The sequence below is a fragment of the Panulirus ornatus genome, chromosome 17, assembly GCF_036320965.1.
Source record: "Panulirus ornatus isolate Po-2019 chromosome 17, ASM3632096v1, whole genome shotgun sequence".
NCBI classification, from domain to species: domain Eukaryota; kingdom Metazoa; phylum Arthropoda; class Malacostraca; order Decapoda; family Palinuridae; genus Panulirus; species Panulirus ornatus.
Genome location: NC_092240.1, coordinates 46,398,327 through 46,423,656, shown reverse-complemented (window position 1 = coordinate 46,423,656; position 25,330 = coordinate 46,398,327). Strand labels below are relative to the sequence as shown.

The 25,330-nt window shown below is 40.7% G+C and overlaps 1 protein-coding gene across 2 annotated transcripts in view; it reads left to right on the top strand.

Annotated features, from left to right (window-relative positions):
- l(3)73Ah (lethal (3) 73Ah) overlaps window positions 1–24,553 on the top strand; it is a 54,365-nt gene extending 29,812 nt beyond the window's left edge. Inside the window, exons 4-7 of one of the 2 annotated variants that reach the window (XM_071672275.1) lie at window positions 531–683; window positions 11,328–11,467; window positions 11,992–12,135; window positions 23,958–24,553. In XM_071672275.1, coding sequence (XP_071528376.1) covers window positions 531–683; window positions 11,328–11,467; window positions 11,992–12,135; window positions 23,958–24,083 — 563 coding nt within the window. In that variant the 3' untranslated portion in view covers window positions 24,084–24,553. The remainder of the gene's footprint in view (window positions 1–530; window positions 684–11,327; window positions 11,468–11,991; window positions 12,136–23,957) is intronic. The other variant, XM_071672276.1, reaches the window with a different exon arrangement.
- Window positions 24,554–25,330: the final 777 nt, after the last annotated feature.

The following is a 25,330-nucleotide window of genomic DNA, read 5'->3' as shown; positions in this document are numbered from 1 at the left end:
CTTGCAGAGTAAAGCATGCTGGTTTAGAGTATTCCACAAACAGCATAGAGTTTAATACAGTAGTTTGCTGAGTTGAGCATACTCGTTAGAGGTAGTACAGTAGTTTGCCGAGTTGAGCATACTGATTAAGGGTATTCATAAAGCAGCTTAGTATTTAGTACAGTAGTTGCTGAGATGAGCATTTGGGTTAGGGGTATTCGTCAAGCAACATAGAGTTTAGTACGGTAGTTTGCTGAGTTAAGCATACTGGTTAGGGGTATTCATAAAACAACGTACAGTTTAATACAGCAGTTTGCTTATGTGGTTTAATGTTGGTTGTGCAGTTCTTATGTGTTGACCTTTAAAGAAGATTTATTTACTGTGAGCCATAATTGAATATGAAGATAAATCATGAATTGAAATTCAGAAATTATTTGTGTTTTTGATGATTCATTGGTATGATATCATAGGGAGTATGCACTAATCTCTAATGAATTAATTGGTTTGCTGTTTTCCAAATTATTAAGACATTTCTCTCCTGTTATCTTCAGTCTGCAAGTCATGTCTAGTAAAGCACCTGGAAGAACGCAATACCTGTCCAACTTGTGACATTGTCATTCATCAGTCACACCCCTTAAATTATATCTCATTTGATCGCACTATGCAGGATATTGTATGCAAGCTTGTACCCATGCTACAAGAAGGTAAGTTCCAAAGATGACTTTTATTGTTTATTCATTCATTGGGTTATGCTCTAGATATCACAAGATCATTCCTTGTGCTTCTGTATATATACAGAGGTATAAGTCTGTTGAGTATTCCAGTGAAAGTATATGAGAGGGTATTGATTGAGAGGGTGAAGGCATGTACAGAGCATCAGATTGGGGAAGAGCAGTGTGGTTTCAGAAGCAGCAGAGGATGTGTGGATCAGGTGTTTGCTTTGAAAAATGTATGTGAGAAATACTTAGAAAAGCAAATGGATTTGTATGTAGCATTTATGGATCTGGAGAAGGCATATGATAGAGTTGATAGAGATGCTCTGTGGAAGGTATTAAGAATATATGGTGTGGGGGGGGCAAGTTGTTTGAAGCAGTGAAAAGTTTTTATTGAGGATGTAAGGCATGTGTACGTATAGGAAGAGAGGAAAGTGATTGGTTCTCAGTGAATGTTGGTTTGCGGCAGGGGTGTGTGATGTCTCCATGGTTGTTTAATTTCTTTATGGATGGGGTTGTTAGGGAGGTGAATGCAAGAGTTTTGGAGAGAGGGCCAAGTATGCAATCTGTTGTGGATGAGAGAGCTTGGGAAGTGAGTCAGTTGTTGTTCGCTGATGATACAGCACTGTTGGCTGATTCGTGTGAGGAACTGCAGAAGCTGGTGACTGAGTTTGGTAAAGTGTGTGAAAGAAGAAAGCTGAGAGTAAATGTGAATAAGAGCAAGGTTATTAGGTACAGTAGGGTTGAGGGAGAAGTCAATTGGGAGGTAAGTTTGAATGGAGAAAAACTGGAGGAAGTGAAGTGTTTTAGATATCTAGGAGTGGATTTGGCAGCGGATGGAACCATGGAAGTGGAAGTGAATCATAGGGTGGGGGAGGGGGTGAAAGTTCTGGGAGTGTTGAAAAATGTGTGGAAGTCGAGAACATTATCTCGGAAAGCAAAAATGAGTATGTTTGAATGAATAGTGGTTCCAACAATGTTTTATGGTTGCGAGGCATGGGCTATGGATAGAGTTGTGCGGAGGAGGGTGGATGTGCTGGAAATGAGATGTTTGAGGACAATATATGGTGTGAGGTGGTTTGATCAAGTAAGTAATGAAAGGGTAAGAGAGATGTGTGGTAATAAAAAGAGTGTGGTTGAGACAGGAGAAGAGGGTGTTTTGAAATGGTTTGGGCACATGGACAGAATTAGTGAGGAAAGATTGACCAAGAGGATATATGTCTCAGAGGTGGAGTGAACGAGGAGAAGTGGGAGACCAAATTGGAGGTGGAAAGATGGAATGAAGAAGATTTTGAGTGATCAGGGGCCTGAACATGCAGGAGGGTGAAAGGCAGGCAAGGAATAGAGTGAATTGGAACGATGTGGTATACTGGGGTCGACGTACTGTCAATGGATTGAACTAGGGCATGTGAAGCTTCTGGGGTAAACCATGGAAAGTTCTGTGGGGCCTGGATGTGGAAAGGGAGCTGTGGTTTCAGTGCATTATACATGGCAGCTAGAGACTGAGTGTGAATGAATGTGGCGTTTGTGTCTTTTTCTAGCGCTACCTCGCGCACATGCAGGGGGAGGGGGTTGTTATTTCATGTGTGGCGCGGTGGCAATGGGAATGAATAAAGGCAGACAGTATGAATTATGTACATGTGTATATATGTATATGTCTGTGTGTGCATATATATATGTATACGTTGATATGTATAGGTATGTATATTTGCGTGTATGGACGTGTATGTAAATACATGTGTATGTGGATGGGTTGGGCCATTCTTTCATCTGTTTCCTTGTGCTACCTCACTAACGTGGGAGACAGCGACAAAGCAAAATAAATAAATAAATAAATATATATATATATATATATATATATATATATATATATATATTTTTTTTTCATACTATTTGCCATTTCCCGCATTAGCGAGGTAGCGTTAAGAACAGAGGACTGGGCCTTTGAGGGAATATCCTCATATGGCCCCCTTCTCTGTTCCTTCTTTTGGAAAATCTCTCGTTTTTTTTTTTTTTTTTAATTTTCCAAAAGAGGAACAGAGAATTGGGCCAGGTGAGGGTATTCCCTCAAAGGCCCACTCCTCTGTTCTTAACGCTACCTCGCTAATGCGGGAAATGGCGAATAGTTGGAAAAAAAAAAAAAAAAAAAAAAATATATATATATATATATATATATATATATATATTTTTTTTTTTTTTTTTGCCGCTGTCTCCCGCGTTTGCGAGGTAGCGCAAGGAAACAGACGAAACAAATGGCCCAACCCACCCCCATACACATGCCTTGATTCAATCCACTGACAGCACGTCAACCCCGGTATACCACATCGCTCCAATTCACTCTATTCTTTGCCCTCCTTTCACCCTCCTGCATGTTCAGGCCCCGATCACACAAGATCTTTTTCACTCCATCTTTCCACCTCCAATTTGGTCTCCCTCTTCTCCTCGTTCCCTCCACCTCCGACACATATATCCTCTTGGTCAATCTTTCCTCACTCATTCTCTCCATGTGACCAAACCATTTCAAAACACCCTCTTCTGCTCTCTCAACCACGCTCTTTTTATTTCCACACATCTCTCTTACCCTTACGTTACTTACTCGATCAAACCACCTCACACCACACATTGTCCTCAAACATCTCATTTCCAGCACATCCATCCTCCTGCGCACAACTCTATCCATAGTCCACGCCTCGCAACCATACAACATTGTTGGAACCACTATTCCTTCAAACATACCCATTTTTGCTTTCCGAGATAATGTTCTCGACTTCCACACATTCTTCAAGGCTCCCAGAATTTTCGTCCCCTCCCCCACCCTATGATCCACTTCCGCTTCCATGGTTCCATCCGCTGCCAGATCCACTCCCAGATATCTAAAACACTTCACTTCCTCCAGTTTTTCTCCATTCAAACTCACCTCCCAATTGACTTGACCCTCAACCCTACTGTACCTAATAACCTTGCTCTTATTCACATTTACTCTTAACTTTCTTCTTTCACACACTTTACCAAACTCAGTCACCAGCTTCTGCAGTTTCTCACATGAATCAGCCACCAGCGCTGTATCATCAGCGAACAACAACTGACTCACTTCCCAAGCTCTCTCATCCCAACAGACTTCATACTTGCCCCTCTTTCCAAAACTCTTGCATTCACCTCCCTAACAACCCCATCCTATAAACAAATTAAACAACCATGGAGACATCACACACCCCTGCCTGCAAACCTACATTCACTGAGAACCAATCACTTTCCTCTCTTCCTACACGTACATATGCCTTACATCCTCGATAAAAACTTTTCACTGCTTCTAACAACTTGCCTCCCACACCATATGTTCTTAATACCTCCACAGAGCATCTCTATCAACTCTATCATATGCCTTCTCCAGATCCATAAATGCTACATACAAATCCATTTGCTTTTCTAAGTATTTCTCACATACATTCTTCAAAGCAAACACCTGATCCACACATCCTCTACCACTTCTGAAACCACACTGCTCTTCCCCAATCTGATGCTCTGTACATGCCTTCACCCTCTCAATCAATACCCTCCCATATGATTTGCCAGGAATACTCAACAAACTTATACCTCTGTAATTTGAGCACTCACTCTTATCCCCTTTGCCTTTGTACAATGGCACTATGCACGCATTCCGCCAATCCTCAGGCACCTCACCATGAGTCATACATACATTAAATAACCTTACCAACGAGTCAACAATACAGTCACCCCCTTTTTTAATAAATTCCACTGCAATACCATCCAAACCTGCTGCCTTGCCGGCTTTCATCTTCCGCAAAGCTTTTACTACCTCTTCTCTGTTTACCAAATCATTTTCCCTAACCCTCGCACTTTGCACACCACCTCGACCAAAACACCCTATATCTGCCACTCTATCATCAAACACATTCAACAAACCTTCAAAATACTCACTCCATCTCCTTCTCACATCACCACTACTTGTTATCACCTCCCCATTTGCGCCCTTCACTGAAGTTCCCATTTGCTCCCTTGTCTTACGCACTTTATTTACCTCCTTCCAGAACATCTTTTTATTCTCCCTAAAATTTAATGATACTCTCTCACCCCAACTCTCATCTGCCCTTTTTTTCACCTCTTGCACCTTTCTCTTGACCTCCTGTCTCTTTCTTTTATACGTCTCCCACTCAATATCATTTTTTCCCTGCAAAAATCGTCCAAATGCCTCTCTCTTCTCTTTCACTAATACTCTTACTTCTTCATCGCACCACTCACTACCCTTTCTAATCAACCCACCTCCCACTCTTCTCATGCCACAAGCATCTTTTGCGCAATCCATCACTGATTCCCTAAATACATCCCATTCCTCCCCCACTCCCCTTACTTCCATTGTTCTCACCTTTTTCCATTCTGTACTCAGTCTCTCCTGGTACTTCCTCACACAAGTCTCCTTCCCAAGCTCACTTACTCTCACCACCCTCTTCACCCCAACATTCACTCTTCTTTTCTGAAAACCCATACAAATCTTCACCTTAGCCTCCATAAGATAATGATCAGACATCCCTCCAGTTGCACCTCTCAGCACATTAACATCCAAAAGTCTCTCTTTCGCGCGCCTGTCAATTAACACGTAATCCAATAACGCTCTCTGGCCATCTCTGCTACTTACATAAGTATACTTATGTATATCTCTTTTTTTAAACCATATATATATATATATATATATATATATATATATATAGAAGAGTGAATGTTGGGGTGAAGAGGGTGGTGAGAGTAAGTGAGCTTGGGAAGGAGACTTGTGTGAGGAAGTACCAGGAGAGACTGAGTGCAGAATGGAAAAAGGTGAGAACAATGGAAGTAAGGGGAGTGGGGGAGGAATGGGATGTATTTAGGGAATCAGTGATGGATTGCGCAAAAGATGCTTGTGGCATGAGAAGTGTGGGAGGTGGGTTGATTAGAAAGGGTAGTGAGTGGTGGGATGAAGAAGTAAGATTATTAGTGAAAGAGAAGAGAGAGGCATTTGGACGATTTTTGCAGGGAAAAAATGCAATTGAGTGGGAGATGTATAAAAGAAAGAGACAGGAGGTCAAGAGAAAGGTGCAAGAGTAAGTAATGTAAGGGTAAGAGAGATGTGTGGAAATAAAAAGAGCGTGGTTGAGAGAGCAGAAGAGGGGGTTTTGAAATGGTTTGGGCACATGGAGAGAATGAGTGAGGAAAGATTGACCAAGAGGATATATGTGTCGGAGGTGGAGGGAACGAGGAGAAGTGGGAGACCAAATTGGAGGTGGAAAGATGGAGTGAAAAAGATTTTGAGTGATCGGGGCCTGAACATGCAGGAGGGTGAAAGGCGGGCAAGGAATAGAGTGAATTGGATCGATGTGGTATACCGGGGTCGACTTGCTGTCAGTGGATTGAATCAGGGCATGTGAAGTGTCTGGGGTAAACCATGGAAAGTTGTGTGGGGCCTGGATGTGGAAAGGGAGCTGTGGTTTCGGACATTATTGCATGACAGCTGGAGACTGAGTGTGAACGAATGGGGCCTTAGTTATCTTTTCCTAGCGCTACCTCGCACACATGAGGGGGGGAGGGGGATGGTATTCCATGTGTGGCGAGGTGGTGATGGGAATGAATAAAGGCAGACAGTGTGAATTGTGTGCATGGGTATATATGTATGTGTCTGTGTGTGTATATATATGTGTACATTGAGATGTATAGGTATGTATATTTGTGTGTGTGGACGCGCGTGTATATACATGTGTATGGGGGTGGGTTGGGCCATTTCTTTTGTCTGTTTTCCTTGCGCTACCTCGCAAACTTGGGAGACAGCAAGAAAGCAAAAAAAAAAAAAATATATATATATATATATATATATATATATATATATATATATATATATATATATATATATATATATATATATATTTTTTTTTTTTTTTTAACTATTCGCCATTTCCCGCGTTAGCGAGGTAGCGCTAAGACCAGAGGACTGGGCCTTTTTTGGAATATCCTCACCTGGCCCCCTCTGTTCCTTCTTTTGGAAAATTTAAAAAAAAAACGAGAGGGGAGGATTTCCAGCCCCCCGCTCCCTCCCCTTTTAGTCGCCTTCTACGACACGCAGGGAATACGTGGGAAGTATTCTTAATCCCCTATCCCCAGGGCAAGGAATAGAGTGAATTGGAGCGATGTGGTATACCGGGGTTGACGTGCTGTCAGTGGATTGAATCAAGGCATGGAAAGCTGTGTTGGTATGTATATTTGCGTGTGTGGACGTATGTATATACATGTGTATGGGGGGGGTTGGGCCATTTCTTTCGTCTGTTTCCTTGCGCTACCTCGCAAACGCGGGAGACAGCGACAAAGTATAATAAATAAATAAATGAATATATATATATATATATATATATATATATATATATATATATATATATATATATATATATATTCCTGGGGATAGGGGATTAAGAATACTTCCCACGTATTCCCTGCGCGTCGTAGAAGGCGACTAAAAGGGGAGGGAGCGGGGGGCTGGAAATCCTCCCCTCTCTTTTTTTTTTTTTTTCCAAAAGAAGGAACAGAGGGGGCCAGGTGAGGATATTCCAAAAAAGGCCCAGTCCTCTGTTCTTAACGCTACCTTGCTAACGTGGGAAATGGCAAATAGTTTTAAAAAAAAAGAAAAAAAAATATATATATATATATATATATATATATATATATATATATATGTATATATATATATATATATATATATATATATATATATATATATATATATATATATATATATATATATATATGTATATATATATGTATATATATATATATATATATATATATATATATTTTTTTTTTTTTTTTTCTTTTTTTTTCGCAACTATACAACATTGGTTCCAACAATGTTGTATGGTTGCGAGGCGTGGGCTGTGGATAGAGTTGTGCGCAGGAGGATGGATGTGCTGGAAATGAGATGTTTGAGGACAATGTGTGGTGTGAGGTGGTTTGATCGAGTGAGTAACGTAAGGGTAAGAGAGATGTGTGGAAATAAAAAGAGCGTGGTTGAGAGAGCAGAAGAGGGTGTTTTGAAGTGGTTTGGGCACATGGAGAGGATGAGTGAGGAAAGATTGACCAAGAGGATATATGTGTCGGAGGTGGAGGGAACAAGGAGAAGAGGGAGACCAAATTGGAGGTGGAAAGATGGAGTGAAAAAGATTTTGTGTGATCGGGGCCTGAACATGCAGGAGGGTGAAAGGAGGGCAAGGAATAGAGTGAATTGGAGCGATGTGGTATACCGGGGTTGACGTGCTGTCAGTGGATTGAATCAAGGCATGTGAAGCGTCTGGGGTAAACCATGGAAAGCTGTGTAGGTATGTATATTTGCGTGTGTGGACGTATGTATATACATGTGTATGGGGGTGGGTTGGGCCATTTCTTTCGTCTGTTTCCTTTCGCTACCTCGCAAACGCAGGAGACAGCGACAAAGTATAATAAAAAAAAAATATATATATATTTATTTATTTATTTTCCTTCCAAAAGAAGGAACAGAGAAGGGGGCCAGAGTAGGATATTCCCTCAAAGGCCCAGTCCTCTGTTCTTAACGCTACCTTGCTAACGCAGGGAAATGGCGAATAGTATGAAAGAAAGATATATCATTGTGTGCTTTTGTATGACTGATGTGCTTTATCTGTGTGTATTTCTGTCAGACACTTTTAACAATATCTTTTTTTTTCATCTCATTTCCTTATAAATGCCAGGATCTCTTTTTCTACTTTTTACTTTCCTGTGCACTTTTCCCATGAACTTGAGAGATTCAAGGATATTTTCAAGGAAAATAGGGCCTTCCAGTCCTCAATTTTTATGATGTGGAAGTGTTTGCTTTCCCCACTCTTTGGTACCCACTAAGCCATTTTAGTGGCAGCTTGCTCATTCTGAGCCTGCCTTAGGCCAGCCACAGACCTTGACAGTGATGCTATGCCTGACAGTAAAGTTTTCTCTTCTTTACTGACATGATGACTGCTGCCAGACTGGCTTTTACAGGAAAATTCCATGGATCAGTACACATTTTCGTTTTCTTATTTGTAATTTAGTTTGCTAACTCTCAAATGGTGGCCAGCTTCAGTTGTTGTGCTCCATAGTTTGCATTGCTGACTGGGATGCATATATGGGCAACCCAAGGTCTAGCACATAGGTATGAATCCTTTTTGTGGCAAGTGGTCCACAGTCAGCCCAGCAGTTCATTTCCCTCTTGGGTCATCAGCTTTGGTGTATGAGACAGGTTAGTGATGGGTGATTTAAATGCGAAGTTGAGTAATGTGGCAGTTGAGGGTACAATTGGTGTGCATGGGGTATTCAGTTTGTGAATGGAAATGGTGAAGAGCTTTTGGATTTGTGTATTAAAAAAGTCTGTTGATTAGGAATGCCTGGTTTAAATAGAGGGATATACATAAGTATACGAATGTGAGTAGGAGAGACGGTCAGAGGGCATTATTGGATTATGTGTTAATTGATAGGCATGTAAAAGAGAGACTTTTGGATGTTTATGTGCTGAGAGGGGCAACTGGAGGGATGTCTGATCATTATCTTGTGGAGGCAAAGGTGAAGATTTGTAGAGGTTTTCAAAAGAAAGAGAAAATGTTAGGGAGAAGAGAATGGTGAGAGTAAGTGAGCTTGGAAAAGAGACTTGTGTAAGGAAGTACCAGAAGAGATTGAGTGTATAAGGGGAAAAGGTGAGAGCAAATGACATGAGGGTAGTGAGTGAAGAATGGGATGTATTTAGGGAAGCAGTGATGGCATATGCAAAAGATGCATGTGGTATGAGAAACGTGGGAAATGGGCAGATTAGAAAGGGTAGTGAGTGGTGGGATGAAGAAGTATAGTTGTTAGTGAAAGAGAAAAGAAAGGTGTTTGAACGATACTTACAAGGAAGGAGTGCAGATGACTGGGAGATGTATAAAAGAAAGTGGCAGGAGGTCAAGAGGAAGGTGTAAGAGTTGAAAAAGAGGGGAAATGAGAGTTGGGGTGAGAGAGTATTATTAAACTTTAGGGAGAATAAAATGATGTTTTGGGAGGAAGTAAATAATGTGCATAAGACAAGAGAACAAATGGGAACATTGGTGAAGAGGGCAAGTGAGGAGGTAGTAAGAGGTAGTGATGAAGTGAGAAAGAAATGAAGTTAGTATTTTGAAGGTTTGTTGAATGTGTTTGATGATAGAATGGCAGATACAGGATGTTTTGGTTGGGGTGGTGTGTGATGTGAGAGGGGTCAATCAGAATAGTTTGGTTAGGAGAGAAGAGGTAGTGAAAGCTTTGTGGAAGATGAAAGCCAGCAAGGCAGCAGGTTTGGATGGTGTTTCAGTAGAATTAATTAAAAAAGGGGGTAATTGTGTTTTTTACTGGTTGGTAAGGAAATTCAGTGTATGTATGGATCATGGTGAAGTGCCTGAGGATTGGCGGAGTGCATGCATAGTGCCATTATACAAAGGCAAAAGGGATAAAGGTGAGTGTTCAAGCTACAGAGGCATAAGTTTGTTGAGTATTCCTAGGAAATTGAATGGGAGGGTATTGATTGAGAGGGTGAAGGCATGTACAGATCATCAGATTAGGAAGGAGCAGTGCAGTTTCAGAAGTGGTAGAGGATGTGTGGATCAGGTGTTTGCTTTGAAGAATGTGTGTGCGAAATACGTAGAAAAACAGATGGATTTGTATATAGCATTTATGGATCTGGAGAAGGCATATGATAGGGTTGATAGAGATGCTTTGTGAAAGGTCTTAAGAGCATATGATGTGGAAGGTAAGCTGCTAGAAGCAATGAAATATTTTTAAAAAGATTTTGTTGTCACTGCAAATACTGTTTGTGAAGAGTGAGATGCATAAATCTTACTAGAAAGGAGGATTATAGCTCTGAACCCTCTAAGATCTGTGAAGATCCTCTCTTAGCTTGCTGGACACCTAGAGAGAAAAGGTTTTTCACTTTAAAACTCTATTTTGATTACGTATCTTACAGAAGTGTACTGTAAATGATTCATTCTGCCAGTAGAACAGGAAAAATTGGCTCTGCCTCTTGCCACCATCACCTACTCTGTGAACTTTACACACCACCTATTTTGTAATTTTTTATGGAGTTAGGTGTTAACAGACTCTTCCTGATTATCATTATGCCACAGGTGAAAAGTTAGCTTTGGTATGGTTTTATCACTGTCACTGAGTGTAGTACAGCTGTAGGGCTGCAGGAACCCATGAATGGAAGATTCTGGGGCAGTAGCCTCAGGAGCCCTTTAATGAAGGAGTCCTACGGTTGTAAAGTAAAAATTATTATTGTATTATTGCTCCTGTATAGCTAACAGAATACAATAACAGTCCAAAAAGTCATGTAGGCAACATTGTGGTAATTTTAGAGAAGTTTAAAAAATTGACCTGGAATGCACCCCAGTTTATGTAATGGAAGTATTTGGCAAAACTGAATTTGCCAAATGTAAGTTTGCATAATGTAACACATTCTGTGAACATATTTACAGCCTTAAGCTGGGAATGCCTGTACATGTTACAGTTCCACAAATATGTTTTCATAGGATTGAGAAAAGATAAATGCTTGGTTTATCATTTTGTAAATAACATTTATATTTGTGAGTAAGTTAGGCTTACATATTTTTTCAGATGAATTAAAACGTGAGCGAGAGTTTTACCGTGCTCGAGGTGAGGTTTGTCCCAAGGACTTGCCCCAGGCTAATGAGGAGGAACCACAGCAGGATGACAAAGCTGTTAATGATACAGACTACCACAGGTTGGATGAACAGGTCAGTTATTTGAATACTGTGTGTATTTTCCTACATAGGTTAGATGTGCAAGTTACATTTCATAGGCTTCATGAATAGTTTAGTTAATGTAAGGTCTTGATTTTATTCAATATCTTGGGTGTATAGAACATATGACCTCAGGGTGATTTGATTGATCAGTGATTACTTCTGTAGGCTAGGCAGACTTGATGAGATGAAATGTTTAATTGTAAATTATTTTGACTTTTATAGATTAATATGTTTTGTGTAATCATTCTGTAATGTAAGTTTTTGCTTGCTTGCCAGCCTTATTAGTACAGACTACTAAAGTTTTACCACTATTGTTGATTATTTTGATGTAATACTGCCAAGTGTAATGCATAATCTCCCATATATATATAATAAGGTATTTTTTGTGATGAAATCACTAAACATCACTAAATGAGGCATGCTACTTATCATTTGTCTCACAGGGTGATTCCTGTACATGTAGGAGTGAAAAAGGAATTATAATCAGTGGTAAAATACCTTGTATTTATTTTTAGGTTAACATTTGTTTGGAGTGCAAATATCCGACCTTGGCACCTCTCAAGCGAAGATTTATCCGCTGTTCAGCTCAAGCTACAATTACTCACCTTAAAAAGTTCTTAGCTCTTAAAGTGCTGGAGGGACCTCAGAAATACAGAGAGGTAAGAAACAGTAGTAGTTCATTTGTGGTTTTGGTGCATTACTCTCAACAGCGAGAGAATGAGTGTGAAAAGATGTGGCATTTCTTTGTATGTTTCCTGGCACTGCCTCACCTTCATGAATTTGTGGTGTTTCCTGTGGGGTGGGGTGCTGTCGGTAATGGATGAAGGCAAGCAAGTATAAATATATTCATGTGCATATATATTAGAACTATTCCTGAAGCAGGAGTTGTGGGAGTGTGTGATAAAGTGTAAGAAAGTAAATTCTAGATTGATATGGGTAAAACTGAAAGTGGATGGAGAGAGATGGGTGATTATTGGTGCTTATGCACCTGGGCATGAGAAGAGAGATCATGAAAGGCAATTGTTTTGGGAGCAGCTGAGTGAGTGTGTCAGCAGCTTTGATGCACGAGACCGGATGATATTATAGTGATGGGTGATTTGAATGCGAAGGTGAGTAAAGCAGTTGATAGTATAATTGGTATACATGGTGTATTTAGTGTTGTGAATGGAAATGGTGAAGAGCTTATGTATTTGTGTGCTGAAAAAAAACTGGTGATTGGGAATACCTGTGTGAACTTTACATTCGAAGCTTTGGATCCATCGACCCCAACTCTATGAAATATGTTCAGAAGCAGTTGTGTAGGATCAAGGTGCACGGAACCGCTTCGGGTGAACATACTTGGACTTGGTGGTACAAGTAGTTGCACGGACTGTGATCCTCGCTTATGGTTACAAGAATGTTCTTTCGCCCACCAGTGATGCTACTACGTTTGAGAATTAAGAACCATTGAAACACAAACCTCGCCAGGTGGTAGAGTGACCCGCAGTGTATCGAGACACACTTCCCCAGAACTTTTTTAAAGGGGAAGTAAATGTTTATAGTTGTGTACTGGAGTGATAGTTTTCATACATGGTGCTCTGACAAGAAAATAGTGAAATCGGAAAAAATGTAGCTTAGACATTGAAGCTTATTCTTTCATTGAAATGAGAACAAAGGGAGTTTGTTTTTTCAAAGTGATAGAGATGGAAAGCAAAAAGGTGTTTTTCATAAATGTACTAGAGAAGTTGAGGTCCAGATAAATTTTTGGTCTGTCAAGGCTTTAATATGGCGGATGACCAACTACCTACCCTCATGTATCCAAGATATGGTTGTACTTTGTGTAATGAAGTCAATTGAGAAACATCATAAGCTAATATTTCCTGTTTCATGATAAGAGAAGTGGACCAGGCAGTATGATAAAGTGGTTAAATTGATGAAAACTACTATTGACGTTTGTGTAAAAAAATTATACATTTCCCTTTTCCATACCCAGAGGTTGAACCATTATGTGACATTCATTTTTCATTTCATTTCAAGCTAGAAGTTTCAGTTTTCTAAATTATTTCTTACATTTTTCATATGTTTTTTTTTTTTTTTTTTTTTTTCATACTATTCGCCATTTCCCGCGATAGCGAGGTAGCGTTAAGAACAGAGGACTGGGCCTTTGAGGGAATACCCTCACCTGGCCCCCTTCTCTGTTCCTTCTTTTGGAAAATTAAAATAAAAAAAATGAGAGGGGAGGATTTCCAGCCCCCCGCTCCCTTCCCTTTTAGTCGCCTTCTACGACACGTAGGGAATACGTGGGAAGTATTCTTTCTCCCCTATCCCCAGGGATATATATATATATATATATATATATATATATATATATATATATATATATATATATATATATATATTTTTTTCTTTTTTATACTTTGTCGCTGTCTCCCGCGTTTGCGAGGCAGCGCAAGGAAACAGACGAAAGAAATGGCCCAACCCCCCCCCATACACATGTACATACACACGTCCACACACGCAAATATACATACCTACACAGCCTTCCATGGTCTACCCCAGACGCTTCACATGCCCCGACTCAATCCACTGACAGCACGTCAACCCCTGTATACCACATCGCTCCAATTCACTCTATTCCTTGCCCTCCTTTCACCCTCCTGCATGTTCAGGCCCCGATCACACAAAATCTTTTTCACTCCATCTTTCCACCTCCAATTTGGTCTCCCTCTTCTCCTCGTTCCCTCCACCTCCGACACATATATCCTCTTGGTCAATCTTTCCTCACTCATTCTCTCCATGTGCCCAAACCATTTCAAAACACCCTCTTCTGCTCTCTCAACCACGCTCTTTTTATTTCCACACATCTCTCTTACCCTTACGTTACTTACTCGATCAAACCACCTCACACCACACATTTTCCTCAAACATCTCATTTCCAGCACATCCATCCTCCTGCGCACATCTCTATCCATAGCCCACGCCTCGCAACCATACAACATTGTTGGAACCACTATTCCTTCAAACATACCCATTTTTGCTCTCCGAGATAATGTTCTCGACTTCCACACATTTTTCAAGGCTCCCAAAATTTTTGCCCCCTCCCCCACCCTATGATCCACTTCCGCTTCCATGGTTCCATCCGCTGACAGATCCACTCCCAGATATCTAAAACACTTCACTTCCTCCAGTTTTTCTCCATTCAAACTCACCTCCCAATTGACTTGACCCTCACCCCTACTGTACCTAATAACCTTGCTCTTATTCACATTTACTCTTAACTTTCTTCTTCCACACACTTTACCAAACTCAGTCACCAGCTTCTGCAGTTTCTCACATGAATCAGCCACCAGCGCTGTATCATCAGCGAACAACAACTGACTCACTTCCCAAGCTCTCTCATCCCCAACAGACTTCATACTTGCCCCTCTTTCCAGGACTCTTGCATTTACCTCCCTAACATATGTATATATATATATATGTGTGTGTGTGTGTGTGTGTATGTGAGTATGTGTGTATATATATATATTTTTTTTTTTTTTTTGTCTCCCGCGTTTGCGAGGTAGCGCAAGGAAATAGACGAAAGAAATGGCCCAACCCACCCCCATACACATGTATATACATACGTCCACACACGCAAATATACATACCTACACAGCTTTCCATGGTTTACCCCAGACGCTTCACATGCCTTGATTCAATCCACTGACAGCACGTCAACCCCGGTATACCACATCGCTCCAATTCACTCTATTCCTTGCCCTCCTTTCACCCTCCTGCATGTTCAGGCCCCGATCACACAAAATCTTTTTCACTCCATCTTTCCACCTCCAATTTGGTCTCCCTCTTCTCGTTCCCTCCACCTCCGACACATATATCCTCTTGGTCAATCTTTCCTCACTCATTCTCTCCATGTGACCAAACCATTTCAAAACACCCTCTTCTGCTCTCTCAACCACGCTCTTTTTATTTCCACACATCTTTCTTACCCTTACCTTACTTACTCGATCAAACCACCTCACACCACACATTGTCCTCAAACATCTCATTTCCAGCACATCCATCCTCCTACGCACAACTCTATCCATAGTCCATGCCTCGCAACCATACAACATTGTTGGAACCACTATTCCTTCAAACATACCCATTTTTGCTTTCCGAGATAATGTTCTCGACTTCCACACATTCTTCAAGGCTCCCAGAATTTTCGCCCCCTCCCCCACCCTATGATCCACTTCCACTTCCATGGTTCCATCTGCTGCCAGATCCACTCCCAGATATCTAAAATACTTCACTTCCTCCAGTTTTTCTCCATTCAAACTCACCTCCCAATTGACTTGACCCTCAACCCTACTGTACCTAATAACCTTGCTCTTATTCACATTTACTCTTAACTTTCTTCTTTCACACACTTTACCAAACTCAGTCACCAGCTTCTGCAGTTTCTCACATGAATCAGCCACCAGCGCTGTATCATCAGCGAACAACAACTGACTCACTTCCCAAGCTCTCTCATCCCCAACAGACTTCATACTTGCCCCTCTTTCCAAAACTCTTGCATTCACCTCCCTAACAACCCCATCCATAAACAAATTAAACAACCATGGAGACATCACACACCCCTGCCGCAAACCTACATTCACTGAGAACCAATCACTTTCCTCTCTTCCTTCACGTACACATGCCTTACATCCTCGATAAAAACTTTTCACTGCTTCTAACAACTTGCCTCCCACACCATATATTCTTAATACCTTCCACAGAGCATCTCTATCAACTCTATCATATGCCTTCTCCAGATTCATAAATGCTACATACAAATCCATTTGCTTTTCTAAGTATTTCTCACATACATTCTTCAAAGCAAACACCTGATCCACACATCCTCTACCACTTCTGAAACCAACCTGCTCTTCCCCAATCTGATGCTCTGTACATGCCTTCACCCTCTCAATCAATACCCTCCCATATAATTTGCCAGGAATACTCAACAAACTTATACCTCTGTAATTTGAGCACTCACTCTTATCCCCTTTGCCTTTGTACAATGGCACTATGCACGCATTCCGCCAATCCTCAGGCACCTCACCATGAGTCATACACACATTAAATAACCTTACCAACCAGTCAACAATACAGTCACCCCCTTTTTTAATAAATTCCACTGCAATACCATCCAAACCTGCTGCCTAGCCGGCTTTCATCTTCCGCAAAGCTTTTACTACCTCTTCTCTGTTTACCAACTCATTTTCCCTAACCCTCGCACTTTGCACACCACCTTGACCAAAACACCCTATATCTGCCACTCTATCATCAAACACATTCAACAAACCTTCAAAATACTCACTCCATCTCCTTCTCACATCACCACTACTTGTTATCACCTCCCCATTTGCACCCTTCACTGAAGTTCCCATTTGGTCCCTTGTCTTACGCACTTTATTAACTCCTTCCAGAACATCTTTTTATTCTCCCTAAAATTTAATGATACTCTCTCACCCCAACTCTCATTTGCCCTTTTTTTCACCTCTTGCACCTTTCTCTTGACCTCCTGTCTCTTTCTTTTATACGTCTCCCACTCAATTTCATTTTTACCCTGCAAAAATCGTCCAAATGCCTCTCTCTTCTCTTTCACTAATACTCTTACTTCTTCATCCCACCACTCACTACCCTTTCTAATCAACCCACCTCCCACTCTTCTCATGCCACAAGCATCTTTTGCGCAATCCATCACTGATTCCCTAAATACATCCCATTCCTCCCCCACTCCCCTTACTTCCATTGTTCTCACCTTTTTCCATTCTGTACTCAGTCTCTCCTGGTACTTCCTCACACAAGTCTCCTTCCCAAGCTCACTTACTCTCACCACCCTCTTCACCCCAACATTCACTCTTCTTTTCTGAAAACCCATACAAATCTTCACCTTAGCCTCCACAAGATAATGATCAGACATCCCTCCAGTTGCACCTCTCAGCACATTAACATCCAAAAGTCTCTCTTTCGCGCGCCTGTCAATTAACACGTAATCCAATAACGCTCTGGCCATCTCTCCTACTTACATAAGTATACTTATGTATATCTCGCTTTTTAAACCAGGTATTCCCAATCATCAGTCCTTTTTCAGCACATTAATCTACAAGCTCTTCACCATTTCCATTTACAACACTGAACACCCCATGTATACCAATTATTCCCTCAACTGCCACATTACTCACCTTTGCATTCAAATCACCCAACACTATAACCTGGTCTCGTGCATCAAAACCACTAACACACTTATTCAGCTGCTCCCAAAACACTTGCCTCTCATGATCTTTCTTCTCATGCCCAGGTGCATATGCACCAATAATCACCCATCTCTCTCCATCAACTTTCAGTTTTACCCATATTAATCGAGAATTTACTTTCTTACATTCTATCACATACTTCCACAACTCCTGTTTCAGGAGTACTGCTACTCCTTCCCTTGCTCTTGTCCTCTCACTAACCCCTGACTTTACTCCCAAGACATTCCTATATATATATATATATATATATATATATATATATATATATATATATATATATATATATGTGATAACAAGTAGTGGTGATGTGAGAAGGAGATGGAGTGAGTATTTTGAAGGTTTGTTGAATGTGTTTGATGATAGAGTGGCAGATATAGGGTGTTTTGGTCGAGGTGGTGTGCAAAGTGAGAGGGTTAGGGAAAATGATTTGGTAAACAGAGAAGAGGTAGTGAAAGCTTTGCGGAAGATGAAAGCCGGCAAGGCAGCAGGTTTGGATGGTATTGCAGTGGAATTTATTAAAAAAGGGGGTGACTGTATTGTTGACTGGTTGGTAAGGTTATTTAATGTATGTATGACTCATGGTGAGGTGCCTGAGGATTGGCGGAATGCGTGCATAGTGCCATTGTACAAAGGCAAAGGGGATAAGAGTGAGTGCTCAAATTACAGAGGTATAAGTTTGTTGAGTATTCCTGGTAAATTATATGGGAGGGTATTGATTGAGAGGGTGAAGGCATGTACAGAGCATCAGATTGGGGAAGAGCAGTGTGGTTTCAGAAGTGGTAGAGGATGTGTGGATCAGGTGTTTGCTTTGAAGAATGTATGTGAGAAATACTTAGAGGAGCAAATAGATTTGTATGTAGCATTTATGGATCTGGAGAAGGCATATGATAGAGTTGATAGAGATGCTTTGTGGAAGGTATTAAGAATATATGGTGTGGGAGGAAAGTTGTTAGAAGCAGTGAAAAGTTTTTATCGAGGATGTAGGGCATGTGTACGTGTAGGAAGAGAGGAAAGTGATTGGTTCTCAGTGAATGTAGGTTTGCGGCAGGGGTGTGTGATGTCTCCATGGTTGTTTAATTTGTTTATGGATGGGGTTGTTAGGGAGGTAAATGCAAGAGTTTTGGAAAGAGGGGCAAGTATGAAGTCTGTTGGGGATGAGAGAGCTTGGGAAGTGAGTCAGTTGTTGTTCGCTGATGATACAGCGCTGGTGGCTGATTCATGTGAGAAACTGCAGAAGCTGGTGACTGAGTTTGGAAAAGTGTGTGGAAGAAGAAAGTTAAGAGTAAATGTGAATAAGAGCAAGGTTATTAGGTACAGTAGGGTTGAGGGTCAAGTCAATTGTGAGGTGAGTTTGAATGGAGAAAAACTGGAGGAAGTGAAGTGTTTTAGATATCTGGGAGTGGATCTGGCAGCGGATGGAACCATGGAAGCGGAAGTGGATCATAGGGTGGGGGAGGGGGCGAAAATCCTGGGGGCCTTGAAGAATGTGTGGAAGTCGAGAACATTATCTCGGAAAGCAAAAATGGGTATGTTTGAAGGAATAGTGGTTCCAACAATGTTGTATGGTTGCGAGGCGTGGGCTATGGATAGAGTCGTGCGCAGGAGGATGGATGTGCTGGAAATGAGATGTTTGAGGACAATGTGTGGTGTGAGGTGGTTTGATCGAGTGAGTAACGTAAGGGTGAGAGAGATGTGTGGAAATAAAAAGAGCGTGGTTGAGAGAGCAGAAGAGGGTGTTTTGAAGTGGTTTGGGCACATGGAGAGGATGAGTGAGGAAAGATTGACCAAGAGGATATATGTGTCGGAGGTGGAGGGAACAAGGAGAAGAGGGAGACCAAATTGGAGGTGGAAAGATGGAGTGAAAAAGATTTTGTGTGATCGGGGCCTGAACATGCAGGAGGGTGAAAGGAGGGCAAGGAATAGAGTGAATTGGAGCGATGTGGTATACCGGGGTTGACGTGCTGTCAGTGGATTGAAGCAAGGCATGTGAAGCGTCTGGGGTAAACCATGGAAAGCTGTGTAGGTATGTATATTTGCGTGTGTGGACGTATGTATATACATGTGTATGGGGGGGGGGTTGGGCCATTTCTTTCGTCTGTTTCCTTGCGCTACCTCGCAAACGCGGGAGACAGCGACAAAGTATAATAAATAATAATAATAATATATATATGTATGTAAGGAAGAGAGATGATCAAAGGGCATTATTAGATTATGTGTTAATTGATAGGTGTGTAAAAGAGAGACTTTTGGATGTTAATGTGCTCAGAAGGGTAGCTGGAGGGATGTCTGATCACTCTTGTGAAGATTTGTAAAGGTTCTCTAGAAGGAAGAGAAAATGCTGGGGAGAAGAGAGTGGTGAGAGTAAGTGACCTTGGAAAAGAGACTTGTGTAAGGAAGTACCAGGAGAGATTGAGTGTGGAATGGCAAAAGGTGAGAGCAAATGATGTCAGAGGATCGGGTGAGGAATGGGATGTATTTAGGGAAGCAATGATGGTATGAGAAAGGTGGGAGGTGGGTAGAATAGAAAAAGTAGTGAGTGGTGGGATGGAGAAGTAAAGTTGTTAGTGAAAGAGAAAAGAGAAGCATTTGGACGATACTTACAAGGAAGGAGTGCAAATGACTGGGAGATGTTTTAAAGAAAGCGGCAGGAATTCAAGAGGAAGGTGCAAGGGTTGAAAAAAATGGCAAATGAGAGCTGGGGTGAGAGAGTATCATTAAACTTTATGGAGAATAAAAAGATGTTTTGGAAGGAGGTGAATAATGTGTGAAAGAGAAGAGAACAAATGAGAACATTGGTGAAAGGGGTAAGGGGGAAAAGTGATAACAGGTAGTGATGAAGTGAGATGGTGAGTATTTTGAAGGTTTGTTGAATGTGTTTGATGATAGAGTGGCAGATGTATGATGTTTTGGTCAGGGTGGTGTGCGAAGTGCGAGGATATGGGAGAATGGGTTGGTTAAGAGAGAAGAGGTAGTGAAAGCTTTGCGGAAGATGAAATCTGGCAAGGCAGCAGGTTTGAATGGTATTACAGTTGAATTTACTAACAGAGGGAGTGACTGTGTTGTTGACTGGTTGGTAAGGATACTTACTGTATGTATGGATCATGGTGAAGTACCCAAGGATTGGCGGAATGTGTGCATATTGCTATTGTACAAAGGCAAAGGGGTTAAAGGTGAGTGTTCAAACTACAGATGCATAAGTTTGTTGAGTATTCTTGGGATATTTTATGGGAGGGGGTATTGATTGAGAGGGTGAAGGCATGTACAGAGCATCAGATTGGGGAAGAGCAGTGTGGTTTCAGAAGTGGTAGTGGATGTGTGGCTCAGGTGTTTGCTTTGAGGAATATGTGTGTGAGAAATACTTAGAAAAACAGATGGATTTGTATATAGCATTTATGGATCTGGAGAAGGCATATGATAGGGTTGATAGAGATACTTTGTGAAAGGAAGTAAGAGTATATGGTGTGGGAATTAAGCTGCTAGAAGCAGTGAAAAGTTTTTACCAAGGATGTAAGGCATGTGTACTAGTAGGAAGAGAGGAGAGGGATTGGTTCTCACTGAAGGTTGGTTTGTGGCAGGGGTGTGTGATATCCCCATGGTTGTTTAATTTGTTTATGGATGGGGCGGTTAGATAGGTAAATACAAGTGTTTTGGAGAGAGGGGCAAGTATGCAGTCTGTTGGGGATGAGAGGGCTGGGGAAGTGAGTCAGTTGTTGTTTGCCAATGATACAGCTCTGGTGGCTGATTTGAGTGTGAAACTGCAGAAGTTGGTGACTGTCTGGAAATGTATGTGAAAGGATGAAGTTGATGTATTGGAAAGAGGCAAGGTGATATGGTTCAATGAGTGTTTGAGGAACAAGTTATGGATTATTCAATGGTGTAATTCAAGTAAATTTTTTATGAATTGCTGAGTAGATAGGTAAATGAACTTTTGGAAGCAAGTTGGGCACAGGTGGATGAGGGTTGGAGGAAAGGAGTGAAATTAGAAATGGTATGGTTTGAGGATAGTAGCTGTATTTCAAGGCACAGATAGGTTGTGCGTGATTTGAGTTGGAAATGAATGTTAGAAGTTGGTGATGTTTGATGAGTAATGTAATGAAAGGAGAAAGTGCGGAATTTAAAAGACATGGGTTGTAAGTCAATGGGTTTATGAAAGGTTTGGAAATGGAAGAATGTGAGAAAATGCAAAAGGAAATGTTCTTAGAATTGTGAGTGAACTAAGAAACATGGAACTTTGGAGTAAGGATGTACAAGGTGGATGAGTGAATTTGAGGATGAAAATGTGAAGTGAAAATTTAGATGGTGTTGAAGGATAGTAGCAAGATAGGCAGGCTAAAGTTTCGGGAGGGATGGCTGGAAATGAAGTTAGCATGTGTTGATGTGTTGATAGAGTAGTTATGAAAGGTAGAGTGTGCGATTAAAAACTTGTTGAGAGGTCGAAGGGGGTTTGAAATGGTTTGGCACATGGAGAAATGATGAGAAGATGACAAGGATATTGTCAAGGAGGACAAGGAGAGGCAATTGGAGTGAAGGAGTACGAAAAGTTTGAGTAATCGGGGCCTTGAACATCATTGGAGCGTGCAGAACAGTGAGTGATTGAGAGAGTATAGACATATTTAGTAATGTGTAAACAGTATGGAATAAGTAACACCTTCATGTCCGTATTGATTTATAGAATATTATTCATTAACTTCTAATTTCATTCTTCTTCATACTTTTTGCAGTTTCTTTGGTTAGTAAGATAGTGACAAGAACAGAAGAAAATGACCTCATTTGCCCATATCCATTCTTAGTTGTCATATGTAATGCACTGAAACTGCAGATCCTTATCCACAACCAGACTCCATAGACCTGTCTTTGGTTTTCCTAGTGGATGCTCCATATGCCTTGCTTCAATCCATTGACAGTTTGTTGCCCTATATACAAAGTTGCTCCAATTCACTCTGTAACACACATGCTTTTCATCCTCCTGCTTGTTTGTGCCACGATCACTCAAAATCTTTTATACTCTTCTTTCCATCTCCAATATGGTCTTCCCTGTCCTTGTCCCCTTTGCTTCTGACACATATTTCCTCTTTGTCAAACTCTCTTCACTCATTCTCTCCATATATCCAAACCAGTTCTGCACGCCTTCAGTTTTCCCAGCCATACTCTTCTTATTACCACACTTCTCTCTTACCCTTTAATTACTTATTCAGTCAAACCAACTCACACCACAAATTGTCCTCAAACATTTCATTTCCATGACATTCATCACCAGATAATGATCAGACATCCCACCAGCTGCCCCTCTCAGCATACTGACATCTAAGAGTCACTCTCTTATGGATACCCATCAATAAATGCATTATCCAGTAATCCCACATAACATCTCTGCTGACTCACATACACATATGTATTTCCCCTCTTATTGATTTTAAACCAGATACAGTATTCCCAGTCACCACTCCTTTTTCAGGACACAACTCCACAAGCAGTTCACCATTTTTGTTCACCTGAATACACCATGACTCCCAATTGTTCCCTCAACAGCCACCTTACTTATGTGGCATTCCAGTAACCCATCACTAGTACCCAGTCTTCTTCAAAACTAATGACACACTCTCTCAGCTACTTGCAAAATACTTGGTTCTCTTTATCATTCTTTTCTTGGTGAGGTGCATAAGTGCTAATGATTGCTTATTTCTCATAATCCACTTTCATTTTTACCCTAATCAAACTGGAGGTCACTTTCCTAATGTTTTCACAACTTCTGCTTCAGTTCCTGCCCTCACACTAACCCCTGACTTTTGAAACATTCCCAAGCAATTCCTTCCCTGTACTCTTAAGCTTTGTTTCAGTCAGAGTGAGAACATGTAGGTTCCTTTTTTCAAACATACTACTACTACCTGTCTGTCTTTCTTTTGCATCTTTGTTAGGCTTCCCTTTTACAGATAAATTCTTGAACAACTGATGGGGAAAAATTTGATTTTGCCTTTGTTTGAGGTTTTTATCCACAGAGGAAAAAATTGAATGGTACCGTTGTCTTGGGTTTTCCAGTTAAACGGGTTATGGATAAATGGAAGTTCACTATAGCTAGTTTCTTGTGTGTCTATGGTTCCAAAGTAATATATTAAATAAATTATTGTGTTAGTGGAAAATTCTCAGTTCAGAACTGGTTTTGTCTTTCTGTTATGTGCTTTTGTGCTTTGACACCATATGAACATTCTCTTCTTTTCCAGATTGATATTATGTGCAATGATGAGATGTTAGGAAAGGACCACACCCTCAAGTTTGTTCAGGTAACCCGCTGGAGGTTTCGTAGTCCACCGCTCAGACTCAGCTATCGGCCGAGGATAGACATTTGACTTTTATTAAGTGATATAGGAATGTGTAATGGAGGTGTTATGTGAAAGCCTGTTGGAAATATACAGTAAGTCTAAGGGAGATACTCAGGGTTGTGGTGGGTACTTCATAGGAAGTGGATATCTTGTTGACGAGAATTGAGGTTATAAACTGGTCTGCTGGTAAACATAAATGTTTTTAGGATTTTTTGAAACATGTCCATAAATTTATTGCTTTTCTTTAAAAATATTAAGCAGTTTACAAGATTTATATGATATATTTGATAAGTTTTTGTACAATATGTATTGATCCTTTTGATACTATGAGTATTAATAGCATAATTGTTGTTTTGATCATTAGGTATAAAAGAACTGCACTGGATTTCTGTCAAAAGATGGGTGTTTTTGAATGGAAATTACATAAGATGGTAGTTATGCATCATTGTATATTTAACATTTGATGATATTCAAATAAACTTAATATTCCTCTTTCATTTTTATTTCTTTTCTCCACATTCTCCATACCTACCTGGATTTTCAGAGGGAGGTTTTAGTTGTAATAATCATGATCTACCAAGATTTTCAGAGAGAAGGTGTGGTTGTAATAAGGTTCCTGCTTTTGTATATACTATATGAATACTTTTGCAATGTATAGGAACCTTACCTTCTTTCTTTCATACTTGCTTGCTGTTTTCCTCATTTGCAAGGTAGTGCCACATTTATTCTCTTTCTGTGATGTGTAATGCACTGAAATCACAGCCCTCATTCCATAACCATTCCAAAATCTTTCTGCGGTTAACTGTATCCTGTGCACACCTTTCACCCTTCTGCATGTTCAGGCCTCAAGAACTAAAAATCTTTTACTCCATCCTTCCATTTCCTATTTAGTCTCCTTCTCCTTGTCTCCTCCACTTCTGACACGTACATCCTCTTTTTTCGTATCCCAACACCTTTCTCTTATCCTTTGACAACTTACTTTATCAAACCACCCCACACCACATATTTTTATCAAACATTTTATTTCCAATACATTCACCCTGCTTTACATATCTATAGCTCATACCTCAAATCCATGTAGCATCTTTAGGATTACTTTACCTTTAAACATTTGATTTGTTGCCCTTGAAGATAATGACCTTTCTTTCCACACTCCTTAGAGCTACCAGAACTTTCTGTCTCTTCTCCTGCCTTATGTCTCTTCCACTTTCATGGTTCCATTTGCTGCCATGTCCACTCCCACTTATGTAAAATAGTCCACTTCCTCCAAATTT